The 12,528-nt window shown below is 44.3% G+C and overlaps 1 protein-coding gene across 3 annotated transcripts; it reads right to left on the minus strand.

Moving 5' to 3' along the window:
* Nucleotides 1-1,265: 1,265 nt before the first annotated feature.
* Nucleotides 1,266-10,672, minus strand: ERRFI1 (ERBB receptor feedback inhibitor 1). Of its 3 annotated transcripts, XM_054175799.1 has the most exons (4): nucleotides 10,609-10,672; nucleotides 3,927-4,123; nucleotides 3,720-3,796; nucleotides 1,266-3,131 (listed from the first exon to the last, which is right to left on the minus strand). In XM_054175799.1, the coding sequence occupies exons 2-4, from the start codon at nucleotides 4,046-4,048 to the stop codon at nucleotides 1,933-1,935; spliced, it is 1,398 nt and encodes a 465-aa protein (XP_054031774.1). In that variant the 5' UTR covers nucleotides 4,049-4,123; nucleotides 10,609-10,672; the 3' UTR covers nucleotides 1,266-1,932. The 3 variants fall into 3 exon arrangements, with proteins under 3 accessions (XP_054031774.1, XP_054031775.1, XP_009909582.2); XM_054175800.1 differs by lacking the exon at nucleotides 3,927-4,123 and having other exon boundaries at nucleotides 10,609-10,666; XM_009911280.2 differs by lacking the exon at nucleotides 10,609-10,672 and having other exon boundaries at nucleotides 3,927-4,224.
* Between the last annotated feature and the right edge of the window lie 1,856 nt (nucleotides 10,673-12,528).

Consider the following 12,528-nt stretch of genomic DNA (forward strand, 5'->3'; position numbering starts at 1 on the left):
ATGGTAACCTGCTTTATTCTGAAGCAAGATCATTCACAAAAAATGTAAAGACTTCAGACTGCCAGATGAAGGCAAGTACTTACCTGCACACACGGCTAAAAGATCAAAGTTGTGTGGTGCTTCGTATCTTCAGTAACTTCATCCAAGGCTCACATACTACAGTTAAATATGAAGAGTATGTGCCGTATCTTTCTCCTCTTATGAAAACAAAAACATATCATGCTAGTTCAGCCACACTTCATGTACAATTTGATTCTTCTAATAGGGGAGAAACTGAAGACGGGAACGCTGCTGCCCTCTCTTTTTTGTACAATGGTGACTCTGGAAATAGAAAGATTTTTAACAATGATAGGCCAAATAACTTAATCTTACAGAATGTTTTATTGCCAGCAGAAAACTATACACACCATGCGACTAGGTAGTGAGGAGGAATAAAAATTAATGGTGTGCAATGCCAGTTATCAAACATTTCTGCAGAAACCTGAATTTTCATTAAATGCAGGCCAAATTCCGCATTTGTTGCACATTTAACATTATTCACTTTGAACTTTCCAGTAAACACAGAACCCAAATGCACGATTTTATACGCTATTCAATAAAGCAAAAACCCCAATGTATCATAAATATTTTGTAACTTTATTAAACTCACGACAATATTCAAAATACAAAGTGAATTCTTCTTTTATTCAATACTGTACATAATGCAGAAATATCAGTGCATTTCTATAGCATGTATTTCACCTTCATTTAGTTTGTACTAAAACAAACAAAGTAAGCTTTAAAATAGCTCCAACATCTCATTCAGCAGTTTAAACTGTAAACAGCTCGATTATTTCTGTTAGGAGGAACACCTTAATCTTCTGTACCACCATTAATGAGCACCCTTTCTCTTGTGCTTATCTGTAAGAAGATAAATGTAATCAAAATGAGCATGAGAAACTGCTAATGCACAAATGTGACACCTCAGTGAACTTCAGTGGATTGCTGAGGCACAATGAGAAAACAGCAAGAAGCAGCATCTGAAGCAGTAAGAGATGGGACTGACACTGTTCATAAATGGAATCATGTGGGTTTTCTTCTCATACCCTCTTCCTCCCATAAAATACTGATCAGAAACCAAAACACAAGACCAGCTTGTGCTATGTTCCTGTAGTTAATACAGTCAGAATTTCAGACTCTAGATGAGCATGTAGCTGTTGCTACCTACCTAAACAGCAACATGAAGTTGCTCGTATCCTCTGCCACTTTTAGGAAACTGTCACGCTTAACTCGGATCCATCAGGAAAAAAAGAAGCAGCAGAGGTTTGGCAGTAGCTGGTCCAAATATCTCCTAGGAAAAACTGCCAAACTGAGCCAAGCAACAGAAGTGTGTCTAGCAACTGAAAGAATCCACAAAACCTATTAGTGTCAAATTAAGTTTTAAAGTAGATTCATCTTTTGAAACACGCTTCCAATACGCTTGCCAAGTCTTGAAGTGGCTATCAGATCTTGCAGTTACCTTCTAACCAGGTCGGCATACGCCAGTCAAAGATGATAGTCTGTTCTCAGCAGTTACTGTGTGAAAACACTTTTGGAAATACCTGATACAAAAACTGTACTGCATTATCTGCTGTCAGCTTTCTAAGTAACTCTTAAGCAAACACAGATTGATTTTGTTGTTGATGATAACGTGACTACCAAATACGTTCCTCTAGGTAGCATGTAACTGGCCAACTGTGACTACTATCCCTCCATGTTTCTATGCAACCTTTGCAGGGTTCCAGCTGTATATAGCAAGACAGAGAACAGTCTTAAGAAACAAATCAGAGATATGCAGCATAAGGACTTCATCCTTTTTCCATTTCGTGGAGGACAAACGGATCCTACTTTGTTATCTGAGAACCTCCAGAGTATTGTAACATGATAAATGAGCTGAGACCATGCTCCCAGAGACTATGGAGAAACCACGTAAGACAGGTGCTTTCGTTTCAGGTGACCAGCTATGTCCATTCTAGGTTTTGAGTCCAGTTTTGTTGGGGCTGAAGTGGCTGTGCAGTCTCTAGGCCAGGACTGAATCTCTGTGTTAGAGCTACTCTCTTCTGCTTCTCTGAAGTATTTCTCATATTTGTCCAAATAAGGAGGCCTTTCAGGCAGCAGATAGTAGTGTGTTGAACTGGCCTTCTTACCATTTTCAATAATTGGAAGAATGCAAGGGACCCTGTTGGAAGATCCTTCACTGTTTTGTCTTTGTAGAGCTTTGCTGCTGACATACTTAGGATCAGGTGCAAAACTCTGGGTGGGGGGCATAACCCCATTGAGGTATGATGGCAGGCTTTTGGGACTTGGTGTACGGGAATTGCTGCATGACAAAGGTTCCCTTGGGGGCACTTTTGGAGGCCTGTCTTCATCACTGTATGCACTAGAAGCAACTTCTGCTGACCATCTTCTGTAATCTGGTTTGAGAGCCCTTGGAGGTATGGGAACCCTTGGTGGAATCTCTGGTTTATCTTCATCAGAGTTTGGAGAAGACCTGTTTAAGTGTCCAGACAGTCTTACTACTGGTTTATTAAGAGATCCAGCTGGCCCAGAATGGGACCTTCGTAAACGTCGATGCAGCTGCTGTGGAGGAGGATAAATACCGGATACGTATCCACTGAGGCTTTGTGTAGGGTTGGCACCTTCTGGTTTTGGTCCTGTTGGTGTATCAAAGTATGCATAATTGACCTGTCCACAGCCCCTAAAGCTCCGCCGACTTGGAGCACTGGATTTAAAAGGAGGAAGTTCATAATCTTCTAACAAAAAGTCAGTATCTGAGCTAGTCAGGAATTCCACCTCTTTGTCATCCTCATCTGGAGTAAGGGTTTCAGAAATAGGCAGAGGGGGTAGTGGCCTGGAGCTACGGTCACTGGAAGATGCAGATAGAAATTGAATTGGCCCATTTTTCAGTGGCATGTGAGGATGTGCTGCTTCAGAAACACAGCCCATGGTTAACGACAGTTTACTAAAGCTGGGAATGAGGTGGTCTTCAGGTCTTGAGCTTGGCTGCTCGTTTTTGGAACTTACAGGAGGTGGACTGGGTTTCTGAGGTGGGACTTGGATGCAGTTTTCAGCAAAGCTGTGGTCATTTGTGGAAGCATGGTTGGAAGAGTGCCCTACAAAAGTGAGAAAGTGTTGGAAATGCTTTTCTAAGTAACAGTCTAGTCCATGACTTTGCCATTGCATATTTAACCATTTAATTCCTTCTAATGCAGCAGTAAGTAATGTCTGCTTAATCACTCCAGTAACAAAACATAGATACTATGTTTTCTGGTTGAGGATTTATATCTTTAGTTAAGAGAGCAGAAGGCTGTCATCTTACTGCTTTAGGCCACACTCTAGTTAAATGAGGTTGTGAGACCCTACATATAAGCAACAGAAAGCAGCTACAGCTGGAAAGATCCCAGCAATTTGAACAAGTGCTGGTTTACTAACTGGCTTCTCTGTCAGAAGTATAATGGCAGCTCAGGCCTCTAAGTACAAGAAGGTTTTTTGTTTGCTTTAGCTTGATTGTGTTATTTTAAAATGGTTGGTTGGTTTTGGGGGGCTTGAGTAGTAGTATTTTATTGAAACATTTGCATCCAGCCACCAGAGGGTAGCCCTCTAGCCAGGAGAGCACGTTCAGTCCCCTGTGGATTTCTTTTTTTCTGCCCAAGACCAAATCCATGACATTACCTAAATACACGTTAAGGCTTTATACTTACCAGTGGATGATAAATGTTGCTCTGTTGATGGATTCAAGTTATATGCCACAGCTATAGGGTCCACATTAAAGAAAGTACTAATGAAAAAAACAAACAACAAAACACCTTTGCTGTAAAATAGACCATAGGCCAGTACTGGTAGAAGTATTCTTAACACTTCTCTCATATACTTGAAGATGCAATAGATCAAGCTTTAGCCTTACTCACTTTTCAAATCCACTGTGGCTACCCCAGCAGGTTTTCAGACTCCCCATGCCTTGACTAGTGTGAAGAAACCCATTTTTTAATTGGACTCTCATCTCCTGAGCAGCAACTCCTGCAGTTGTCATTGTGCACTGCTCTCGGGTGGTATCTCACGACCCTAGAAATTCAGCTCTTGACAGATTTCCTGCAGCTTTCATTCCCTTCAAAAAAGAGGAGGACATAAATGTCAGCAATGCAAACCTGATGTGTTCATCACTCAATTTCTGTATTTCTAGTTATTATATAACTCTGTAAAAGGTCTTACCAAATTTGTCAGTGTCTGACTTGCAAAACTGAAGTATAAAATAGGTAAGTTTTCTTACAGAATTAAACTGTATAGAAAAGTATCAGTAAAGCTATCGACCTATGGCAGCTGTGCTTCATCAGCTTCAGCTGTACAGCATCTGCCAGTGTTCAGAGCAACCACTGCCTTCCTATCAGCCACCTCTTTCACTGGATCTTTTTGTTAACGAGTTTACGGTTTTCAATGTAGCCAACACAACATCTTAAGACTAACAAATGGCATTTGCTCCAATAAATAGGAATTACTGACTACTTAAATCAGAGTTCAAAACCTTTTTATGTAAAGGAGTCGCTATTACTAACTTAAGCATTAAGATACTTTGAACTAGTCTCAAGTCTTCTAGCTATTTTAAACGAGCGATAAATCTAGTGATTTGAAATAATCTCATCTTAAACTGTCTTGCTGTACTCGCATTTTATTTGAATGTGTGAACAATGCTTTGCCTGGCACATTTATAACAACAACAAAAAAAAAAGTTGGCAATTGCTTTATATTGAGCAAGTAATCATAGTTTAAGGAACAAGTTAGTTGACTCACAGGGCTGCTTTGAGGAAACTCAGAATGGGTTATTGAGGGGACACAGTGTAAAAGTAGTCAGCTTTCTGAGGGCAGGAGAAATGAAGTCCAAGACTATATACAAACATGTTCTCTGGGTCTGTGCTTCATCTGCACAAATATTCTAAATTTGGCAAGTATGGTGTGGTGTTACATGGCTGTTCAAACCCAAAACACACACAGAGCACCAACCCCCCCCCACCCCCCGCCGTGTCTTTCTTGAAAGTCAAAATACACGATCAATTTCATTACATGAACTTCCACCTAAAGAAGTCAACCAACAATTCAGGGCCACCTATAACAGTGCAGTATGCATGTCAAGAGAACTCCTTTGCAATGTGGTACTGTGATAAAATGGGGTACAGAAACAATTAACAATTTATGCTTCATCTGTTCAAAAGCAGGTGTTCCATGCAGGTGTGTAATCTGTATTTTCCTTTGAGAGAATGGACAGACCCCTAAGCAGAACAGTAAACCAGGTGCCCTGGGATTAATGTGAAAACTAACACCACTATTTGCCTTTTACAAACAACTGTTTGAGAAAGAACTCTGCTACGCTTTTTCAAATTTGAATGGGGTCTGCTACTGATCATCCAAGCAGTGTACACAAACCAGATTCTGCCCGCATATAGGCTTATGACGTGCAAGACCTAATCGCATTCTCTTGTTTAAAAGTATGATGGCTTTCTTGGTCTTGACTACCAGTGATTACCTTTGTGTCAGCACGAGTGGGATGTTTTTATTCACCATTAGATACAGAGTGTATTTTAGCCAGGCATTTAAGAACTCTAGACAAGGAGGCTGCTAGGTTTAACAGAAGCTAACAAGGGCCAAACAATTTTCTGGCTGCCACAGCCAAGGATTAGAGTCTCGCTCTCTGAATTTTAATAAGCACTGTTTTCCCTTTTCAGACAATCTCCTTTAAAGGTAGCTTAACCCCAGAAATTTTTGTATTATGTAGTCAAGCTGGCCCTTTGCAGCAATGGGAATTGCAGATTTTCATAGTAAAATTAAGGATAGAGGCCCAGGAAGCAATAACATTGTTCTGATTAGCAAAGGAGTTCATAATCTCTAGTAGCTCTGCAACAGCAGTTCTCCCTTCCAATTCTGTAAGTGGAAGCAAAACCATTGTCTGTAGGGGAGCACAAGACTGGAGAAATACATCTGTCAAAAAGATTTCAGCAGTGCAGTGCCAGCATAGCACCAATTCTAAAATTACTTCCCATTATGGTAACACAGTTTGCAAAGAAAACACCCATCACATGAGCTCACACTGTATTGAGCAGTGGTTTCTTTCCTGTGTGGCTCACGGATACTATCCTATTAACAAAGAATCTGCAAAAGAAATGGAGAGTGAATTAGTGATCTTAAGGCTAATGTCTATGAAGGAGTTTTCTGCTTTTATTTCAGCATTTTTTGAAGTGAAATGCAAATCACAAGTTTAAAAATCCCTGATTAGTCACAGCAAATGATAGTATTCCACCTCAGCACACAGACAAGATTGAACAAGACCATGAACGAGACATTGATTATGATATAAAACATGAGACATAGTGGGGTGGCATTGCTGTAGTTTGAGAGCACATCTAATGTGCTTGCTATGATAACATACAACCCTTGCAGGGCTTGGTAAGAAGACCAATCTCCATTAGATACCATGCCAAAACCACTGTAAGTAATTACTGTGTCAGCTCTCTGAATACTGTCTAAATCACAGCTCTCAGGACTGATAGTTGTGCAATCGCCTCTCTGAAATCCCTCTGGAATGCTACGCTCAACTTCTGAAATGGACTTAAATATTTACATACTCCAGGGAAAGGTAATCTCCACTTGTTTCAATCAACTCTTTATTTTTTTAAAAATAAAGAACGGACAAGTTCTGCAGCCATAAAAATTGCTAGCTTCTAACAATGACCTCTTTGTGAATTCACAGAAGGTGACTTGCCTCAATGTTTCAGTGGGGAGTTGTGAATGGACAGTTATGAAACTGTTCTCCACGCCTTAAGCTAGGAGTTAAAGAGGTAAGACGTGCTCTTTCACCAAAGCACCTAGTTGCTTTTTCAGTGGCGTCTAGATAGTTGGTACTTGTATTTTAAAACATGCATAACCTTGTTTGAAGAATCAGTATATTAAGAGGGAGCCATGAGGAGATGTAATTGAGTTCAAACTGTATTTCATAGTGTGCTCTTACTGAAGCTGATCTGCACATATTTCACGAGGCTACTATTTTCTAGGAACTGGCTTTAAAACAAGTCAGTCATGAGGATATAAACACCACTATAACAATTCTGCCTCCTTAAAGACTTAAGGATCTAACTTAAATAAAATCAAGCTACATTTGTGAAAGAAAATGGACACTATGCAGTAGTGAAGCGTTCTGGATCTCACACTTGTTTGCCACTCATTTGCACAGAATAGGGTTTCTGGTTAGTTCGCTTGGCTGGCCCTAGTTATGCACAGATTACATCATGTAGAAAGAGTGAAGCATTTGGAGCACTTCTGAAGCAGTTACAGTTTCTGTTATTCAAAAGAAATTGAGTTCAAAATAAAACTATAGCCAGTAACTAGTACAGGGCAGATATAAGATAATTCAAAGGTTTGTCAGTGTCAACACCATCTGTTGTAAGGCAAAGCAACAGTGCAAAAGATACTTTAAAATCATTTATGCTGTTCATATTTACAAATGAATCTTTCTAAATATCGGAGATGAGATTTTAATCCTTCATTACAAGGTCAAATATACCTTCAGACTTAAACTGATGTGTGACGAATAATAGGATGGGTATGTGTAAGCCGAAGGTGGTCCAATGTATCCCTAAACAGTAGGGTATCTCCACAGTGAGGAATGTATATGGGGATACATCTGAAATGTTTTGTGAGGTGGAGCTACTTAAAGCATCCCAAATACAGTTTTCATGCTGATACGTATCACTAAATATTGGTGTTACACATAGCAACAGCAATCCTCTGCTGCGAAGCCTTCGCATATACTTCAGCTCAACATCTATCACTGGGCGCACACAATTTTGTTGCTCTGTTCTCCCAGCCCCAATGCAACCAAGTATCTGAGGCAAGTCAGAGTCATAATAAAAGCAAACCTTTCTGGTATGCACAGTAGACCAAAGCACGCTCTAGAATGTTTTATTTAATGGGGAGTAATTTGCTCTACAGAATTTTGAATGCTTACACGAATTCTGGACAGACTTTATAAAAAGGCAATACTCTTGACAAGCACCTTACACCTCTTGTAAGAAATGGGGGAGAAGATCCACTTACCACTTTTGAGAGGGGAAGAAATGTGGCTACCTTAAATCCACAACCTATTTTTGTTCACCTTGCCACCATATATCTGTAACAAATCTCAGAAGCAATTCACAGGAGGAGGGGCACATTTTTGCACTACACGTCATCTGCTCCAGCTAGCTGTTCCTTATTTGACAATGTGATGTAGTTTCCTCTGACTTTCTATTTAATGAAAGTATCTGAGCTAAAGCCAGCCTTTTAATATTTAAGTATTTCAGACTTCTAATTGGACTTTTAAAAGCCTAAGAGCTGTTAGTATACTTTCTGGAACATCATATACTTAAAAAATAAAACCCCCGGTTCTCTAGTGGTATTACCATTCCCTGAGTGCTTTTGTCCTTAACTAGATGAACTCTCAGTAGCTGTTACTGAGAAGAAACAGCTTCACAAGGCGGATAGTCTAAATCTAGTTGCTCTTATTTACTATTCACAAAACCTCCACCATGTAGTTCGTATTCCTCATAGTCACAAGCCAGATCATGCTCAGATACAGGTGTCAAAAGATTCTTCCAATTGTAGGAATTATATTCTTTATAGTCATTCTATAAAGGAAGCATATTCTTAGTTTTGAGAAGCATATTCTTAGTTTCTGGTTGGCACATGCTGCCAACCAGAAATGGCCCATTCTGTGGCAGAAAAAAAGACAATAGAAATGGTACTTAAATCATAGCAGGTTGCAGATAAAATTAATTCTACAGGTTCTAACACAGAGGATGATGGGCATGAATTTAATGACAGAAATCAACTGAACATCAGACAAACAATGCATTGTAAGTTATTTTGGAATATACTCAAAGAAATGCAGTTCATCGAGGAGTTTAAGTTCAGCTAAAATTTGGGCTACTATTTTCTGGTCCTACACAGCAACTGGGAGGAACTTGTAAATTACTGGTAGAAAACCAGTAATTAAATAGCCAGACAATTCCCTTGCCTCAGCTTGTCAGATTTCAGATGCATGCTTAAGGTATGGTACTTGACCCTCCTGAAAATTTCAATGTGAATACAGCCAGTTTACATTCAGGAAACAAAAATTCCTTTATAGCTGACTCAGAGTCATGACCATAGCATTAGACATGCTGTGATAAGTTGTAATTCTCTTTTCCACTACAGAGAAGTGGAACTGTTTTCCTCTGAAACAAGCCCTGTACAGCAAAGGATGGCAAAGGGCTTTACCAAGAACATACACCTCCAGAGATAGGCTTCTAGCAAAAAAAATTGTCCCACATAGACAAATTGCTAAGGAAAAAAAACTTGGTTTGTGCATAAAGTGACACGGGTGAATTGAGCAGTTTGGTTTCCTCTTTGAAAGTTTTACTAGCTTGTAAATGCAATTCATAAGTGCATTTGTGATGCAGAGACATAGTTCACTCGTCATTCCAGTAGGACAAAGATTCAGGTATCTCCAGACTGACCAAAGAGACCTTGCTCCCCGGACCTTTCCCGTCCAGTTTATCAATATATAATTAAGTACTACTGTTCTTTACATCAAGCATAACATGCTTCAGCAACACTGCATAGGGTCCTTAGTCCCTGCACTACTGACACGAGACCACTGCAGTTTCAGAGTCACTCTGGACTGCTCGCTTTGCATAAGTAACACACTGCCTCCGAGAGACACTGCACATACTGGAAGGGTCAGTGGTGTCTCCAGATTCAAACACCACAGCCTGGCTATTTTAGAAAATCGAGCATATGTGCCGGGGTATTAAGTCATGAAGAAATGTTTATTCTAAGTTAAGACAGCCTAAATTAGAGTGTGAAGCACAGAGCACGATCCCGCAATGCGGTCTCTGTTTACTCACAGGAGCCGGAGGAGCAGGAGAAGCAGCTCGGAGGCGAGTGCGAGGGAACACCGATATTTTTGGGGTCAGGAAGAAAACGCATGGCACGGCAGGCTGATTTGCAACAATGTGGCTACGGGCACCGGCTGACCCCGAGCGGGTCCCAGCTAGAGGCACTTCTGCCGCCTCAGCGCTTCCCATACTCGTGAAACCGCGCTCCCTCCGCAGCGAGCAGAGCACACGTTGCCCCTGCGCGAGACGCCGCCCCCACCAGACCCTGCAGGTAAGCGGCAGGTCTGGGGCCCCGGTGCCAGCGCTGCCAGCGTAAAGGCAGAAAACGCGTTCCCGCTCCTCCCCGGCGCGCCTCCCGGGCCACGGCGCTCCACCACCCCCCGCGCCCGCTGGCGTGGGCCGCGCCGGCACTACGGCATCGCGCCAGGGGCCCGGCCGGCCCGGCGCCGCAGCACGGACGACCTGCAGGTGCCGCCTGCGGCTGCCCCCTCCGCTGGCTCCGGCCCCGATTCCTCTCGGCGGTGGGGGGGCCCGGCGCGGCAGGTACGTGGCTGCCTCGGGCCACGGCCGAGCCGTGTCGATTATGTCAGATACACGGCGGCTGGCAGCAGCCACAGCAGCGGGAGATGCCACACCGCCATGACAACAAGCGAGGCGGCAGGAGGCGCCGCCGTGGGGGCCCATCACTTACCCCGACAGCGTCGCGCAGCCCCGCATGTCCCCGACGGCGCCACACGCATGCGCCGGGCCGCGACAGCGCCGATGACTGGCGCGCCACTCGCGGGCGGCCCCTCTTATACCGGGGGGCGGAGCTGGCAGGGAGCCCCGCCCCAGCGCGGCCCTCCGTGCGTTGCGCTCTCGTAGGGAAACGCCTTAAAGGGGCAATGGCCGTACGTGGGCTGGGAAGGTGTTTCGGTGGTTTCTAGTCGGGTGTTGTCAGGAGGGTGCGGGCCTCGCTAGGTACGGGTAGGGAGCGGGGACTGCATTGGGCCTGGGCAGTGCTGTGCGTGCCTGTGAGCCCATATGCGGGAACGGCCGCCGACGTGTCCTCCAGGCAGTGCTCCCGGCGTGGCGCCGTCCCTGCTGTGCCGCCTCCCCCATCTCCGCGCGGGCCTGCGGGGCCAGCTGTGTCCGAGCTGAACGAGAGGGGCCGGAGCCTTCGTCGAGCGAGCTCCTGGCAGGGATGGCCGAGGCGCTGCCGGCTTTGACGTGGCCTGGCTGCGCGAGCGAGGAACGGCTGGGGAGCGCGGCCAGCGCGGAGGTGGCGCGGTACCGCACCACGAGCACTCGCGTTCCGTCCCTTCGCGCAGCGGGGAGGTAGCGCCAGTAAAACCCTGCTGGCTGCACTGAGCAGATGGCTGTTTCGCGAGTGTTCGGCGTCCTTCCGCGCGCGCGGCATCTGCTCGGCTTTGCCTGAGCTGTGCGCTAATATTTTAGGAGAACTGCTCGCTGTTTGTTACCTGTTGTTACCTGGTCCCTGTTACCAGGTCCCTGTTTGCTGAGGACTGGCGGCGGATACTCGTTTTACTGCCTCACGGCATGTCAGCGTCCAGCGGCCGACACTGCCGCGGCCGGTTATCCCGCTCAGCTTCCACGCAGGGCCCACCTGCAGTTGTTGCGTCGTGCGGACGGCGGGATGCCCCTTCTCCCGGCCCGGGAGCAGTTCCCCTGGGACGCTTCTCTCGACGTCCAGCCGCCACCAGGGAGCACTCACTCTCCCTCCCTGAGCAGGCTCTCCGCAGCGGGCGGTCCCTGGGGCGCGGTGCTCGTACGCAGCCCCTCTCCTTCGAATGGTGAAGGGCGTGCAGCCGAAGCCGCCGTGCTCTAATTCCTCTTGTCGCAGCTCTTCTGCTGCGGGGCGGGAGCTGGCTTGCCCCCGCGCTTGGTGTCGCAGTGTTTTTGTAGGCACAGGGAGCGCTTGTCTTTAGGTACCTTCAGAAGGAAAAAAAACAGCCAAAGCTTTCACCGTTGTAGGAGTTGCTGTTGCGAATTTCCTTTTTCTTGAACTTTGTGTTGAAATAAATTCACCTTCATGTGTAATGCTTTATTTGGCATCTTGAGTACTTACGTGTTCGTTATCACAGACTCGGCAGTGTGTTCTGTGTCTAGACAGCATTTGCGATGGGAAAAGGCAGAGCTTAGAGTAGGTTAGGGTTCTTGATGAAAGCTGCTGTGTAAAAACTTGCGAACATTTGCAGGTGGTGCTATATATTGCAGCAAAACCAGAGTGAATTCGGGTGTGTGTTTTGGTTTTATTAGTTTTGCTGGACAGAGCAAGTGCTTGTTGATGGAGTTACTATAACTCGTGCTGAACTGTACATACTAAAGGTCATCTCCCAAACGCTTTGCTGTGCTTGAGTTGCTCTGGACTTGAAGACTGTGAGTAACTGTTTCTGTGGATAAACTGCATGCAACACGAGTTGTTTAAATTGTTCTGGTTGCATAAATGTGTTGAGAAAGTGGTTTGGTTTTTTTGTTTTGTTTTTGTGGTGTTTTTCTTTTCTTTTCTTTTCTTCTTTTAATTGTTGATGTACACGCTTGCTGATGGTGCAAATAGCCCTAAATGTTGTTATGAATGGATTCAGGAGACAAACATTTTTTTACCTAGTGT

The sequence above is a fragment of the Dryobates pubescens genome, chromosome 33 (genome assembly GCF_014839835.1).
Source record: "Dryobates pubescens isolate bDryPub1 chromosome 33, bDryPub1.pri, whole genome shotgun sequence".
In the NCBI taxonomy this organism is placed as follows: Eukaryota; Metazoa; Chordata; class Aves; order Piciformes; family Picidae; genus Dryobates; species Dryobates pubescens.

What these genes read in the sequence shown, in the direction of transcription:
- ERRFI1 (XM_054175799.1), bottom strand. Translation starts at nt 4,048, where the DNA reads ATGACAACTGCAGGAGTTGCTGCTCAGGAGATGAGAGTCCAATTAAAA. An exon ending in AGCCACAGTGGATTTGAAAA is followed by an intron (nt 3,797 to 3,926) that starts GTGAGTAAGGCT and finishes TTTTTTCATTAG; the next exon opens with TACTTTCTTTAATGTGGACC. An exon ending in GCAACATTTATCATCCACTG is followed by an intron (nt 3,132 to 3,719) that starts GTAAGTATAAAG and finishes TCACTTTTGTAG; the next exon opens with GGCACTCTTCCAACCATGCT.